Source organism: Terrapene carolina, unplaced genomic scaffold (genome assembly GCF_002925995.2).
Source record: "Terrapene carolina triunguis isolate 2854851 unplaced genomic scaffold, T_m_triunguis-2.0 Scaffold714, whole genome shotgun sequence".
NCBI lineage: Eukaryota > Metazoa > Chordata > Testudines > Emydidae > Terrapene > Terrapene triunguis.
In genome coordinates, this window is record NW_020665065.1 from 21,667,830 (window position 1) to 21,684,019 (window position 16,190).

Consider the following 16,190-nt stretch of genomic DNA (forward strand, 5'->3'; position numbering starts at 1 on the left):
GGACGGGGATTTGAATCCCAAAAAGCCGGACATGTCCGGGAAAATCCGGACGTATGGTAACCCTAGACTTGCATCCACCCGGGCCCTGCACATACTAGTGTGTGGTACTAGGACTTCCAGGAGCACAGCCAGGGGCTCTTAGCACTGCAGAGCTGAGCTGCTCTAGCTATTCTTTCCCAATGAAGTGTGGGAGAACTTTTCTGTTCTTCCAGCCCATGGACAGAAGTGGGTGTTAGCCTGGCAACTCACTTCTGCCTTGGCATGTTCCAGCTTTCTATTCTCGCCCATCATGCCAACCCGTGGTGAACTGAGAGATGACTTCCAGTCCAGAAGCAGGGACTCTGTAGGTGACAAGAAACCATTGCCCAGAGGGCGACTGTGGGAAGGCATTGGAGGACTAGTGGCACTTGCGGGATCTAGCCTGTGTCCACATTACAGAGGGGTCATGATAGCAGCTGATGAATTGTGCTCAGTCAAGTTTTAGCCTATACAATTCTCAAGCTAGCCAAAGCACCGCTGCACTTGAGTGAGGGATTTTATGTGTGGACGGGAGTTGTGGGCAGCAGTCCAGGTCTAACTTAGTGACTTTTGCAGTGAAGACAAGCCATCGATATGACTCTGTTCAGCTGTTCCCTGCTCCAAACAGGAGCAAAGCCTTCATTTGGCTCATTATCTTCTAAAGGGTTTGTTTATCCTGCTGTCTCCTGTCTTCCCCTGCTGACACCCATATCTGGTCAAACAGGAATTTTTGGAGCCATTCACATGCAAATGGCCTCATGTGGCGCTTACATGGCTGGGGGCTTCCATAGCCACAGGCATGAACTGAGCGCAGCAATCCTCAGCCCGGAGCAGGAGTGAGACACAGCCCAACAGTGCACAACAGAAAATGAAAACCTCAGGCTCAGGCCAACCAAGGGCTCCTTTGGAACACCCCAGAGGGCTAAGCTAGGGATGCTGCAGCACAGATGTGCTGGGGACAGGAGATACAGAAAGCCCCCTCCTCCCCACAGATGTATACATGCAGCACATCTGCCAAGGGGAAACTGCAGTTCGACTACAGGGAGGGGCGGCAGGAGATGCAGAAAGTCCCCCCCCACACACACACACACACCTGCCTAAGGCTCTGGGAGGGAGTTTGGGTGCGGGAGAGCGTTTTGGGGTGCAGGCTCCCCAAGTTTGGATGCACGAGGGGTGCGGGCTCTGGGACAGAGTTTGGGTGCTGGGTGCAGGCTCTAGGCTGGGGCAGGGATTTTGGGTGAAGAAGGAGGTTTGGGGTGCAGGCTCTGGGAGGGAGTTTGGGTGCTGGGTGAGGGCTCTGGGCTGGGACAGGGGGTTGGGGTGTGGGAGGGGGTTTGGGTGCTGGGTGTGGGCTCTGGGCTGGGACAGAGGGTTGGGGTGCGGGGCATGGGGTTGGGCCGGGGATGAGGAGTTTGGGGTGCAGCAAGCAGGCTGCCCCGGGGCTGGAGGCCAGAGAGGAGGTCTCCCCCCAGTCCTCTCCCTGCCAGCAGCAGTGAGCTCTGGGAGGCGGAGGGGGAGGGGGCCTCCTCCCCAGCTCCCCCGGCACGACACTCACCAAGCCCCCCCAGGCTGCTGCTCAGGAGGTCCGGCCAGGATAAGCCCCGCCACCCCACTCGGAGTCGCCTGCCGGGGGGGGGCCGGGGGGCTGCCATGCGCCTCCTCCCCTCCTCCCTCCGCAGGCGCAGCAGCCGCCTCAGCCTGCCCCCGGCGCCGCTCCCTTGTAGCAGCAGCAGCAGCGGCTGGCAACGGAGCGCAGCGCGGAGCAGCAGGGCAGCCGCCTGCTGCCCAGCGCGCAGGCAGGGTCGCTCGGGGGAGGCGCGCGGGGGCGGCAGGCGGGACCAGGGGATGCTCCAATGGAGGCGCATGGGGGCAGCGGGTGGGGCCAGGGGACGCTCCGGCGGAGGTGCACAGGGGTGGCAGGCGGGGCTGAGGGAGAGACCCAGGCCCGAACATTGGTGGAGCCAGGCCCCTGGGCCCTGAATTTGCTGGAGCCCGGGCACCACGGGCCCATCTAACTCGCCGCCCCTGACTACAGAGAACTGGGAGCACAAAGGCATAACACAGCCTCCCCCATACACCATGATGGGAGGTTTTGTATGAGTCAACTCTCCCCATGCTCCACCCATGCCTATGATGACTTCAACAGCCACAGTGCTGCTAGGATATCTGCCCTGTTCCAAGACCCCTCCTCCCTTCGCCACACACCCTCTCATACAACAGACTCCAGCATAGGCTCTGACCTTTATTTTTCCGCGGGGGTGCTTCATCCCTGCTCAACTCCGAGGCCGCCCCCCCGCACTCCACCCCTTCCCCCAAGGCCCCGCCCTCACTCCACCTCTTCCTGCCTCGCTCCGCCCCCTCCCCTGATGTCCCCACCCTCCCAGCACTCGCTGCTCTCTGCCCTCCTTCAAGCGCCTCCCCCAACTGCCAAACAGGTGACTGGCAGCCCCACCGAACAGCTGATCCATGGCACCCCTGAACAGCTGTGGCTGGTGGGTGCTGAGCACTCACTATTTTTTTCCCATGGGTGCTTGTGCCTATGGGCTCCAGTGCAGCAGGGGTGAAATGAAATGGAGCCGAACCCAGTCGGGACCAGAACAAGCCTTGCTCAGCACTGGTGCAGCAGTCACCTCTGTCACACTGTGCTCTGCACCAGAGGCTGGCCATTTGCCTCCTGTTGAATGTGCCTAACTTTGCATGTGTACATGGAACTAGTGGAAAGCTGACACCGAGTCATTCTCTAGCCACATGCCTACCCCGGACGATGAACCACCACCAAAACTCAACTACTTCATGTGCTGTTTACCCAGCAGCATAAATCAGTAGCTTCTCTCCCAGCCATTAAAGCGTCATAAAAACCGTATACATGTCGGGAGTATTAATATTGTATTAACGTTTATGCTAATGAGCAAGTTGAGCCATTAAGTTGTTTATCCACCTATGTAAACTGATATAAACCCTGAGAGGTTTACTCACATTTATGGGACCTTGGGTGACAATAAATTAGACACTTGCAAAGTGCCTAGTTCAGTGTAAATTGCCAGCTTTCAACCACCACGCAGAATATGTAAACGGTTTGTTTTCATGCAGTAAGAGGTCCTGCAATCTCCAACTACATGCTGGGAGAAATGAACGACAGTTAAAAGGCTGGAGCAGTTGGACACTCATAACTTAGTAGTCTGGAGCTAGCCTTTCATGGTTTATTAAACACTTGGGTAATGTGCGTATTAAATATATAACAGTTTCTTTTCTTCATGCACAGTGAGCAACCAGATACTTCCAGTCTGAGCTGCTTTTATTTTAGGTTAAGGGAAACCAAACAAATAAAGGACAGAGTACAATCTTCAGGACAGAGCATAGTGTGCGCATCGCCTCTGTAAACAAAATGGCTGGTTGGCTCTACAGAGAGCAGAGTTTCTTAGAGATTTAAAGGAGAAAGCATCGACAGAAGGAAATATTGGGCAGAGACATAACATAAGGAGAGTGCCCTAACAGTGGTTAGAGTACTAGACTGGGACACAGGAGTTCTGGGTTCAATTCCCTGCTCTGCCACAGACTTCTTGTGTGAGCTTGGGCAAATCACTTAGGGTAGGTCTACACTTACCTGGTAGTTCGGTGGCGAGCGATCGAAGTTCTGGGTTCGACTTATCGCGTCTTGTCTGGATGCGATAAGTCGAACCAGGAAGTGCTCGCCGTCGACTGCGGTACTCCTGCTCGGCGAGAGGAGTACCGCGGAGTCGACGGGGAAGCCTGCCTGCCGCGTGTGGACCGAGGTAAGTTCGAACTAAGGTACTTTGAACTTCAGCTACGTTATTCACGTAGCTGAAGTTGCTTACCTTAGTTCGACTTGGGGGGTAAGTGTAGACCTGCCCTTAGACTCCCTGTGCCTTGGTTCCCCATCAGGGGATAATAGCCCTTCCCTGTCTCATAGGGGTGTGGTCAGGGCCAGTCTTATGGTGGGTGATGTGGGCAACTGCCCAGGGCGCCGTGGTCGGGGGGCGGGGGGGAGCGCTGTCCAAGTGCTGCAAGCTAGCTGACCTGGGCCACCAGAGTGAGGGTGAGTGCTGGTGAGCCCAGGGCTGGAGCCCCTGGCCAGGTGTGGGGGGGGGCAGATGATGCCGCCCAGAGCTGCCAGCCTGGTGAGGAAGGGCAGACACTAGGGCTTGCCCCAGCAGAGCCAGCAGGCCAGCTGCAGGATCCCCCCTTCCTGCGGGCATGGGCGGTAGCTGCACACCCTCTCTCCTCCTGCTAGGTGATCAGGGGCTGTGTGGCCAGGGGAGTCAAGGCTCCCTCTGCAGCTCTGCCAGTCTCTGGGGCCAGGAACTGCCCCACGCTGCTGTTCGCACTCAAAGAAGGTGCCAAAATACACATTCGCCCAGGGCGCCATTTCCCTAAGGCCAGCCCTGGGTGTGGTGAGGGTGAATACATTAAAGGCTGTGAGGTGCTCAGATACGCTGGAGATAGATATAGCCCTCATTCTGCTCTCACACCAAGGCTGTCTCCTGATTCACCTCCTGTGACCAAGGAAACAGTCCAGCCCCTGGCATAACAGCAGCTGTATGGCACAGAATCCAGTTTAAAAAAAGTCATCATATCATCCTTATCAGTGAAGCTAAAACATGCTTCACAGAATTGCCATAAGGTGCTGCAACCTATTGTCCCCAGTACAAATGAAGTGGAAAACAACAATGAAGGCATGAGTCATCTCGCAAGGGGAGACCGCTGGGTGCAGCGGAAACAGGAGGTGACTTGGCTCCCCCAGGCATAGTTGGCTATCCCAATGGAGTTTCTCAATCATGGAAAGTCCTCTCCCTTCCCTGAGCCTGAACAGTGGCCAGCCATCAGCCTGCGGTCTCAGACTCTCCCACTTAGTGATGCTCCTGTGGAAGGATCGAGATGTCTAGCCATTGGCTTTGCAATAACAACCATGACACTCCCTTGGGCAAATTCCTCATTTTCAGTTGTGGTGGGATGTAGTTTGGACCTGGTGCAGGACTAGAAATCTAGAGACCTGGGTTTGATTCCTGGGTCTCTTCCTGACTTGCTATGTGACCTGAGCCAGGTCACTTGTGACCCAACCCCGTCAAAGTTCTCACTGACCCTCAGTTTCCTGATCTGAAAAATGGGAATGGTAACAATAACCATTTATATAGAGCACTGAGGTCAGTGGGATTTGAGAGGTCTCAACTGCTTGACGGATTAGGCCCTGAGAGATCTATGGCCAAACAGCCCTGTGTAAGAGCTAAGCACTATTATTATTATTGGCACGATAAGGCATTTGAGCATTGCCACGGTGAATGTATCAAGAATCTGGGAGTCGCAAGGATTTCTGCTTTCTGGCATGGATTGTTTCTGATTTTCTGCCTTTGCTTTTGAGGCAAATTATGGCTAATTTTAAGGAGTAAAAGTTACATATCAGTGTTTACAGAATTGTTTCTCTTAAATTATCCAGACAGCTGGCCCCATCCAAAGGCTGGGAATGAGCTCCTTGCAACACTAAAGGGTTCTTGAGGGCACATCCCTCCACAAACAATTTTTCATGCTGCAAAAATGGTAACGATTGGTCCATTTTGTTAAAAACTAGTCTCCAGTCTTTGCTCCGTTAGAGTATTATCACGGGAAGGGGCTGTTTGTCAGGGGGAAAGCTTCGTTGAATTGTATGGAGCACAAAAACGTAAGAATACACCACCAAGTACTATCGAGCTGCATAATGAAGCAGGAGTTCTTCCATGACAACGTGCAGTATCCCAGTGGAGTAGGAGAAAGAGGTATTGGGGCACCAGCACACAGCATGGGACAGACAAGCACCTGGTGGCAAGTGAGGCGTGGGGTCCAAATGCAGAGGAGCTTGCCAGGTCTGAAGACACAATGACCCTGATTCCTGTTGCCTTGCCCTGCTCCCTGTGCCACCACTGAGATCCATGCAAAGTGCATGGGAAATGTCCTCTGAGCAGGGTTCTGCTCACACCAATGGTGGCATTTCACCTGCTGTATGCAGGTGTGGAACAGGGTAGCCAGCCAATCCTGGTCATGAATTCGATGTGGGTGAGGCGGAGATAGCTGTTTTCCATAAAAAGCCAGGCTATGGGTAAGGAAGGAGGAGCAGGGGTAAGTCTCAGTCCCCTGGGAAGGGAGGCAATAGGAATCAGCTGGGGGGAAAGGCCTCAAGGCAGCAAGCCCTGGGAGGTGGTGTTCACCAAAAAGGTGGCTTGGTGCTCAGGACAAGGAAGAATCCTGCCAAAGGCCCTGAGGCAGGCGGGACCAAGAGAGGCGAAGGGGAACACCCCTGGGGAGCTGTAGCCCAAGGTGGGCTCAGGAATTGTATTATGCCATTTGCCTATGTTTGGAAAATAAAGCTGTGCCTGGGAAGAGACTCTGAGCCTGACTATGGGTCCTTTGTGGGCTGGGAACAAGCCAGCCCCTTCCAAGGTGTAAATAGTGACGGGGAATCAGGCCTGACAGGTGATGACAAGCCCTAGGCACAGGCAGAGGTGCTGGAACTAGGAGCACACCCTGGCTTGAAGTGGTTTCCATCACATACAGGGGTTACAGTGTGGTTCAATGGCTCTCAGCACCTCCCATACGCCACTGGGCTAGGGTGACCAGACGTCCCGATATTATCAGGACAGTCCCGATTTTAGGGGACTTGTCCTGTGTCCCGACCTTACATCGGTCGGGACGCACTTTGTCCCAATATCGGGGGACCGTCTGGTGGAGGACGCAAGCCGGCGCTGCCGGCGCCGCTCACCTCTTCTTCCTGGGCCATGGGGCAGTTCAGCTGAACTCCCAGCGCCTGCCTGCCCGCTGGCCGGCAGGAGCCTGCAGAGTGCTGCAGCCCCACTCCCCAGGCACACACAGAGGCAGCGAGGAGGTCTCCACTGTGTGCTGCAGGGGCAGGGCTTGTAGGCGCCGTCAGCCGTCAGAGAGCCCCCTCACCCCTGCCCCCGACCCCCTCGACCCGACCCGACACGCGTGACCTTAGGAGCCAGAGGGATGGGACCTGCCTGCTGGATGCTTCCTGGGAGCCACTCCAGGTAAGACTAGCACTGCTGGGACTCACCTGGCCCCCTGGCAGGTCCCTCTGGCTGGGGGGAGAGGGAGGGCTCTGCGTGCTGCCCCCCTCCTTCCTTGAGGGGGGAGGTGGAGATGGAGCAGAGGCAAGCTGGTGTGAGGGGGAGGCGGGGCGTGGAGCTGCCAGTGAGTTCTCAGCCCCCACCAATTTTTCCTGTGCTCCGGCGGGTTTTTTTGTTTTGCTCCGCGCCCTCACCCCCCACCCCCCCGGGTCCCGATATTTGACCTCTGTCATCTGGTCACCCTACACTGGGCGAATTTCCCAGCAGCACCAGCACTGTCTCCACGTGTGGCTCTGATCCAGGATAGGGTTGCCAGGCATCTGGTTTACGACTGGAACGCCCAGTCAAAAAAGGGATGCTAGTGGCTCCGCCGGCACTGCCGAACAGGCTGTTAAAATCCGGTCAGCGGTGCAGCAGGGGCCCAGGGCTAAGGCAGGCTCCCGGCCTGCCCTAGCTGCGCGCAGCTTCCGGAAGCGGCCACCAGTTCCATGCAGCGCCTAGGTGCATGGACGACCAGGGAGGCTACGTGTGCTGCCATCGCCCCGATTACCGGCTACGCAGCTCCCATTGGGGGGGCAGCACCTGTGGGCGTGAGGTGAGCGCATGGAACCTCCCTGGCGCTCCATGTGCCTAGGGGCTGCAAGGACCTGGTGGCTGCTTCCTCGGAGTCACGGTAAGTGCCGCCGGGACCCCGGACCCCAACCCCCCTCCTGCACCCCAACCCCCTGTCCCAGCCCAGAGTCCCCTCCCACACTCAAACGCCCTCCCGGAGGCTGCACCCCACACACACACACACAGAACCCCAACCCCCTGCCCCAGCCCTGAGCCCTCTCCTGCACCCAAAAACCCCAGAGCCCACACCCCCAGCCGGAGGTAAGGTTGCCAACCCTCCCAGTTTGGCCGAGAGTCTCACAGAATTGGGCTTGATCTCCCGGAGGCTACTGAAGCCAATCCAGGAGATTGTAGGCCTCTTACAATCTGTGGTCCAGCAGAGCTATGGCAGGCTCCCTACCTGCCCTGGCTCCGCGCCGCTCCCGGAAGTGGCTGGCATATCCGGCAGTGACCCCTAGGTGCCGGATATGCCACCAGGGGGGTCTCTGTGCACTGTCCCCGCCCCGAGCGCCGACTCCACAGCTCCCATTGGCTGGGAATGGAGAATCGTGGCCAATGGAAGCTGTGGGGTGGTGCCTGCAGGCAGGGAAAGCATGCAGAGCCGCCTAGCAGCCCGTGAATTCAGGAGCTGCTGCTGGACCTTGCCTCTGCTTCTGGGAGCCACCCAAGATAAGCACTGCCCGGCCAGAGCCTGCACCCAACCTGCTGCCCCAGCCCCCTCCCACACCCCAACTCCCAGCCTTGAGCCCTCTCCTGCACCCAAACTCTCTGCCAGAGCCTGCACCCCAAACCCCTGCCCCAGCCCCCTCCCGCACCCCACCCCCTTCCCCCAGGCTCAGCCCGGAGCCCCCTCCCACATGCCGAACCCTTCGGCCCCAGCCCAGTGAAAGTGAGGGTGGGGGAAAGCGAGCCAGGGAGGGAGGGGGCGGGGCCTTGGGGAAGGGGCAGGTTCAGTTTTGTGCCATTAGAAAGTTGGCATCTCTAATCCAGGAGCAGGCTCCTAACTTTTGCCTCCGCCAGGCAGTTTCTGCAGCTGCCTCCTGGGCTCAGGAGCAGCAGAGGTTTGTCCGAGCACATCCTCCACCTTGCCAGGGCCACCTAGAACGGGTTAAGGCCAAGCGAGGAAGTCCAGCCCTCCCGCTTCCTGATTGGCTCCTGTGGCTCAGGTACATCCTTCGGCAGCGGCGCCATAGGTCAGAGCCGCTGCCTCTCCGGCTCTACGAGCCAGGCTCCTGGGGCTGCGCGCTTCGCTGCAGGAGTGGCCGCGTCCGAAGGGGATCGCGCCGAGCCTTCGCCCCTTCTAGCGCGGAGCCGAGCCGAGCCGAGCCCTCCGCCGCTGGGGCGTAGCGGGAAGAGAGCGGCTGCAGGCTCCGACATGGTGAGTGGCAGCGCCTGGGCTGTGCTCGAGCAGGCTCTGCTTTCACTCGGTTACTGGCAGTGCTGGGCTGGGGACACTCGCACAAACAGACCCGCGCCGTGGGAAATGTTCCAAGGCAGGACGGCGTCCCCTCTGGCCTGGGTGTGGGGATTCAATGGGCTGTGTGGGAGGAGGGCAAGGGCGCCTGGGAACAGGCACGAAAGAACTGAAGTAATTCTGTGCCTCTGTGCTACACAAAAGGGGTGTGGATGTGTAGAGGAGGGAGTGACTGGGAACAGATGACAGAGCATGGACAGATTCCCATGTGATAAGAACATCTAGAGGCCAAGAAACTTCTGGTGGCGGCGGGTCCAAAGTAGCAAATGGGATCTAGGGCGAGGTGACCCCGTTTGGGAACGGGAGTGAATGAAGAGAAAGTGACCACTAAGGCAACCTGACGGAGTGTCTGGATCGCATGGTGAGGGGTGCATTGGGAATATCTGGAGAGACAGATAGTCTGGCCAGTATCTGTGCCACTTGGGAGCCTGAATAGCCTGTTTTGCATGGAGGTGCTCTCCATCATCTAGGAGCTTCCCATGTATCCCACCATAAACCCCACCCTCCATGTTATAGCCACCTGTAATGTCTTGGCTGGACTCCTCTGTTCCAGATTCCTGAGCAGGACTTTGAAATAAACAATGAGGATTCGGCCCTTCAAGGAATCGGGCTCAGGTTTTACACTGAGCCCAGAGCAGGCCAAATCAGGGCCCTGAGAGTAAAGTCAGTGCTGTGAGGCTGCCCATGTGCACAGAGATGATAGGAAAGTGCGAAATCTTAGTGTCTTGGATTAAGGAGAGGGACACGCACAAAGCCACCAACCTTCCAGAACAGGCTGGACTGGGGCTGGCTGGATGGCTCACCTCACCCAGACCTGAACTCAGCGCAGCCTACCCAGAAGCTCTCCGATGGGGAGCAAGTGTTCAGCATCATCATTTGGCAACCACGCCAACTCTAAAACTGATGAGTGGCAGCAGGGGACTAAGCTGAGGAGCCACAGCCTCTGAATCAGAGAAGAGCGGGAAATACCTAGACTAGTTACAGAATGATGGTCTATTAAGGTCTGTGTTGGACTAGAAAGCTATCACTTTAAGAATGTGGGGAAGCGGGAGGGGTTGGGGTTCTGGTCCTGTTTGTAGGCTAGGGAACTCTGTGGAGAAGTGTCTGGGAGCACTGCAGCAGTCAGTCTGCAAAAAGCCAGCCTGGAAAAAGGTGGGATGAGTTGTTCCTTGGTCCCTTAGGGAGCAGTCTATATTCTCTCTCTCTGTTTTGGGTTCTTGATTGTTGTTGTTCTGAATTGTAAGAAATACAGTAGTGTTATAATACTTTTACTAGAAGGTTGCAACATATGTTTTTATCTAACTTCTCTGTATGTATGTGCACCATGGAACATAACAAGAATCACTAAAGGGGTAGGACCTAACTAATCAGACATTGGGGAGGAATTAACAAGAGGCAGTTAACTGGGGGGCAGTGGACATATGTGCTGTTTCAACTTAATACATTAGCCTACCCGATAGAGGGGGGTGTGGTACACTGAAGGCCTCTGAGAGCAAAGGTATTCTTCCCTCCCCCTGGGGAACGATTTTCTTGTAAGTGTGAATTTCACTCCAATCATGAGGCTTGCAGTGTGCAGCCTGAACGGCCCTGAGACTTTCCTTCACTGTCAAAGAGCTATATTCTGTTGGCCTTGGTCACCACCTGTGTAATGCCTACCCACTTGGTGTGATTCTCTAGTGGTGACTGGGTCCTGGGGAGAGGTTGATAAGTCTGCTGCAGCGGTAGTTAGCAGAGCCAGATCTGGCTCTGGCAGCAGAGGCTTATGCTTTTAGATTCAGAGGTCCCCCAGGTTCAGTCCGTGTTACAGGTGTGATGTTTATTCAAGCAAAGCTCTATCTGATGCTGATGGGAGTCTGGCCTAGTCAGGAACTGCGTCAGGATCTCAGGTTTTAGCCCTTCGAAGCAGATTGTGTGTGTGTGTGTAGATTCTCCATCAGGTAAGGTGTTTGCATGGCCCTTATCACTGAAACATCTGAGTGCCTCTGTAACATGCAAGCATAGAAGCTACTTGTCCAAATGATCTGGCTGGGCCAGAGGGAATGTGTAAAGTGAAAACAGCAGAGGCTGAGGGAAGGCGTCCAGCAGTGAGCTCCAAAGGAATAAGCAGGTGACTGGTGATGCAGTTTGTTGACACACCCCTTGATAGCCCTTCTAAGCTACAAACATTTAAGATTAGGCAATAGGGATTTTGATAGCCAAGTTTATGAATCTGCCAGCAGCTATTTGGTCTGAACAAATAACCCATCCCGGGTTGTGGTGGGGGACGATCTGCACCCTGCAGAAGAGCTACGTTAACTGAGGGCAGCTGGAAGTCGCTACATTTTTCTGAATCCCATTAGCTTAATGTTTGACAGTGCTTGTGTTGATGGAAAGGTTCAGCAGATGGCAACTTAAATGGGGCAGGGACTAGAGGGCGAGTCATAGCTAAAGAGTCACACCGCTCTGGGCCCTTTGGGAGAGAAGATTTGGGAGGTTCATTAGATAGGAAGAAGAGATGATTAAGCCAAGGCTACCAGAGTCTAGATCAAACGGAAGACTAAAGGCACAAATCTATAAACCAAGAACAGTTTTGGGCACTAAAGAAATCAAGGTGGTATTTGCTTTACACTGTTATTAGAATCATAGAATATCAGGGTTGGAAGGGACCTCAGGAGGTCATCTAGTCCAACCCCCTGCTCAAAGCAGGACCAATTCCCAACTAAATCATCCCAGCCAGGGCTTTGTCAAGCTGGGCCTTAAAAACCTCCAAGGAAGGAGACTCCACCACCTCCCTAGGTAACGCATTCCAGTGCTTCACCACCCTCCTAGTGAAATAGTGTTTCCTAATATCCAACCTAGACCTCCCCCACTGCAACTTGAGACCATTGCTCCTTGTTCTGTCATCTGCCACCACTGAGAACAGCCGAGCTCCATCTTCTTTGGAACCCCCCTTCAGGTAGTTGAAAGCAGCTATCAAATCCCCCCTCATTCTTCTCTTCTGGAGACTAAACAATCCCAGTTCCCTCAGCCTCTCCTCATAAGTCATGTGCTCCAGACCCCTAATCATTTTTGTTGCCCTCCGCTGGAATCTTTCCAATTTTTCCACATCCTTCTTGTAGTGAGGGGCCCAAAACTGGACACAGTACTCCAGATGAGGCCTCACCAATGTCGAATAATAGTCCCCTATTTATTGATCTTTCATCAGTGGCTCTCAAAGTGCTCTTCAAACATTAATAATTTAAGCCTCACAATGCACCTTCCCCCAAACTCGTACAGATGAGTAAACTGAGGCACTGAGCAGTTAAGTGATTTGCCAAAGTTCACGCAGCAACTCAGTGACAGGGCCAAGAATGGAACCCAGCAGTCCTGACTCCCCTGTTGCCCATTCTAACCATTGGATCACACTCCCTCTTCCACTTTGTTGGGGAGACGGCGATCTTTTAAGATCCAAGCTTCTGCTGGTAGCTCAGCAGGAACATAGTGGGTACAAGAGGAAGCAATATTTGCCCTCCCTCTCTGCTAAGGAAGCTGAAGCAGGATCTGAAGCATTTAAGTGGCTTATTTGGAATAAGCTTCACAAAGCAACAATCAAGGCTGATTTGACAAGCATTTGGAGGATGAGAAAGCCAAGGCCCTAATAGCTCATTTGGACAATGGGGGTGGAGTCGGCTGGGCTTCATGGCTCCCTCAGGCCCGTGCTTCCAGTTGATAATTAAATTGCTCATGTTTCCCAGCAGAACCAGGGCGGGACAGGCTGTTCCAACATTAGCAAACTCCCGATAAATGACATTTGCATATTGTTTCATAAGCTGGGCTGATGTGTGTCAGGGCCCCCACAAACGAGAAGCCATGGGGATTATCAGACTTTTTAGGACTCGGTGTTTAGCAAAACAGCCAGGACTCTTAGGACTTTAAAAAGCTAACTGTAACTATGTTTTAATTGCCAGCAGCCTCTCCTTCCCACCCCTGTGCTAAGTAGAGAAGGAAACTTGGATGCTGGGGGCCTGAGTCTGCTTTCACTTCCACTGGTGCAAGTGCAGAGCAGCTCCAGTGAAATCAATGGACTAACTCTGATGTGAGGTCAGAAACAGGCCCACTGTTCTGTGGCATCTGTTACGCTCTCATGGGATGGGGACTGGGCTTTCTCTGGTCCCATGGACTCTCCAATGGAATGTTTGTCCAGCAGAAATGTTTATTCTTGGCCTTTGATGTTCTAGTTCATACCTGCTTAACTTGGTTCCATAGTCCATTCCTTTACTAAATCAGTGGCTTCAAACAACAGACACCGATCACTAGCTAACTGGGACATATACAGCAGCATACGTAGAACTCAGAGGCTTTTCTTCCAAAGCACAAACCCTGGCACTTATGCTAAAGGAGATTTTATTTGAGCGGTGGTAATATTACGGTATATAGATTGTGGGTTGCAGCCACTAGGAGGCAACATAGGCTCACACTTAAGCAGGATCTGAGCACCCCACTCCAGTTTGGGTGCCACAAACCTGTTTCCCCAGTGAATGAAGGAAAATGAGTTATGTGAGGCTGTCAACTTCTCCCCATCCTGGATTACTTATCAGCTCTTTGCTCAGCCAGAGCAAGCCCACTAAAGGAGAGAGGATTTCAGTGCAGTACTTCCATTTAAATATAGCATCCTTTGTTAGTGCAGGGCTAATGGTAAACGGAAGGGAAAAGGACGGGTTCTGGTTAGATTTTAAAAAGAGAAGTGAATGGCTAGGAGGAAGGGCAAGTGCAGGGTTGGAGAAGATTTGGGAGGTTCATGAGATAGTAAGAAGAGATGATTAAGCCAAGGCTACCAGAGCCTAGATCAAACAGAAGATTAAAGGCACAAATCTATAAACCAAGAATAGTTTTGGGCACTAAAGAAATCAAGGTGGTATTTGCTTTACACTGTTATTACGGTACAATACCCCTATTTATCCTCTTTCATCAGTGGCTCTCAAAGTGCTCTTCAAACATTAATAATTTAAGCCTCACAAGGCACCTCCCCCCAGACTCGTACAGATGAGTAAACTGAGGTTAGGAGGAGAAGTGAAAGTGTGGCCGCATGCACAAACACCCATGTAATTGTGGTGTTGGGATGTAGGATCCCAAGATGGGAGAGGGAAGTAGAATGACTTTGGAATTTGATGTATAGCTGCAAAACGAGGGAAAGTGCTGCATGGTTCAAGATGAATGAATGCAAAGTCACAGGGTTGATTTTTTTTTTTTCTTCTCATTTATATCCTTGTAAATCAGGAGTAACTTCATGGAAATCAATGGTGGTTACATGCTGATAGGGCCTTTATCAGCCACCTTGCACTGGTGCAGGTTCAGAGCTGATAGCAGAATCAGACTCTAATACCAGGACCGGCTCTAGGCACCAGCAAACCAAGCACTTGCTTGGGGCAGCACAATTCCAGGGGCGGCATTCCGGGAGTTGCGCTCTCTGAGGTATTTTTTTTTTGCTTGGGGTGGCAAAAAACCTAGAGCCAGCCCTGTCTAATATCCCTGTTCTGCACTGGTTTCTAGCACATCAAGGGCAGAATCTTATTTATATCTCAGCAGCACCTAGAGGTCCCAACTAAAGATCAGGGCTCCGTGGTGTGGGTGTGGGGGGGGAGTGACAAACCCAGAGTGAGAGGCAGCCCCTGCCCTGAAGAGCTCACAGACTATAAATGACAAGACAAAGGGTGGGAGAAAAAGATACTGTGATTCCCCATTTACAGCTGGAGAACTGAGGCCCAGAGGTGTTAAGTGACTTGCCTCTCGTCTTGCAGGGAGTCTGAAATCCAAGCTGGAGTCCAGTGCTTTAACTTACCAGACCATCCTTCCTCGATGAATCCATCCCCATATGGCATTCAGAATACCTCTGTAGGCTTTGGCAGAGTCTCTCCAGATGTTCTACTGTATAACTGAGAGCAGGCTCTGGCCTTGAAAATGTGGCTGAGTACCCAGTCTAGGATGACAGCATGCCGCATGCTCTGTGTTTCAGAAATCCTGGGTTTGCTGAATGAACCAGCTCCCACATGTCTTGCTATTTTTAAGAATGGAATCCTTTTGCTCATCACCTGCTGGAGGGAATGTTTTGGATCCGCCTCATACACTTTCTACACATGGTTGTAAACATGTGAGTGGGCGCAGCAGGCAGCCAAAGGTGTGCCAAGATTGCAGAGCTCTAGCCAGGAGGAGGAGGTGGCAGGGGAAATAACAATGTGTAAACACCATGAGGTCAGCATTTCCCTCTGCTTTGAGCCACTCAATGCACTACACAACTCTCGGGGAAACTTCAGTGGGCAGGCCCAGGCTGGTGAATCCGACTGGGATCTGAGCAGAAGTTCTGTGGGGTTTCCAGAGACACAGGCCAAGGCACAGCACAGATCTTCGGCGGTATTTAGGCTCCTAACGCCCATTGAAATCAACTGAAGATACCTTAAAGGGGCCAGCTTTTCTGGTCTCAGGTTGGGCATGGGGACCCAAAACTCCATAGTTCCAAGGCCAAGAAGGGACCACCTAGTCTGACCTCCTTCATAACAAGGTAAATTGAGACAACCAGACTCCTCAGTTACCTTTGAAAATCTTGGTAATTAGAAGTATTGCAGACCCCATTTGGGTTGACTAGAATGATCAGTGCTGCCAGCTAGGCAAACAGCAGTTAAAGACAGCACTCCAGTGACTAGCTGTTGCAGAGTCACGTCAGACCTGAAATCTATGTAATAATCAATCGGTGTTTTAGTTAGCACACAGCCAGAAGAGAATGCAACCAGGTTTGTTAAGCACTTTGTTGATCCACCAGATAGATATTATAAACATAAAATAATTAACCCAGTTAAAGTTAAAATAGCTTCTCATTGGAGGCACTTAATTTGAAACAGGGTTGATGCGTTTATTTTCAAGAACTGAAAGAAAAGCCCTTCCTGAAAGTGAAAGTCAGCATCACATTGTAGATGAATCTCCAGCCTAGGGGTTATGCCAAACTTGCTTTCAGAATGAGTAAAGCTTCCTCTGCCTCTCATGTCAGTATGGGGTCATGTCAG

At 53.2% G+C, this 16,190-nt stretch overlaps 1 protein-coding gene across 2 annotated transcripts in view; it reads left to right on the forward strand.

Annotated features, from left to right (window-relative positions):
• ECE1 (endothelin converting enzyme 1) overlaps positions 1 to 16,190 on the forward strand; it is a 160,008-nt gene that overhangs the window by 23,566 nt on the left and 120,252 nt on the right. Inside the window, exon 1 of one of the 2 annotated variants that reach the window (XM_026660060.1) lies at positions 8,919 to 9,081. The exons of the other annotated variant lie outside the window; for it this stretch is intronic. Coding sequence (XP_026515845.1) covers positions 9,079 to 9,081 — 3 coding nt within the window. The 5' untranslated portion in view covers positions 8,919 to 9,078. Of the gene's footprint in view, positions 1 to 8,918; positions 9,082 to 16,190 lie in introns of those variants that run through there. 2 annotated transcript variants of the gene reach the window in all.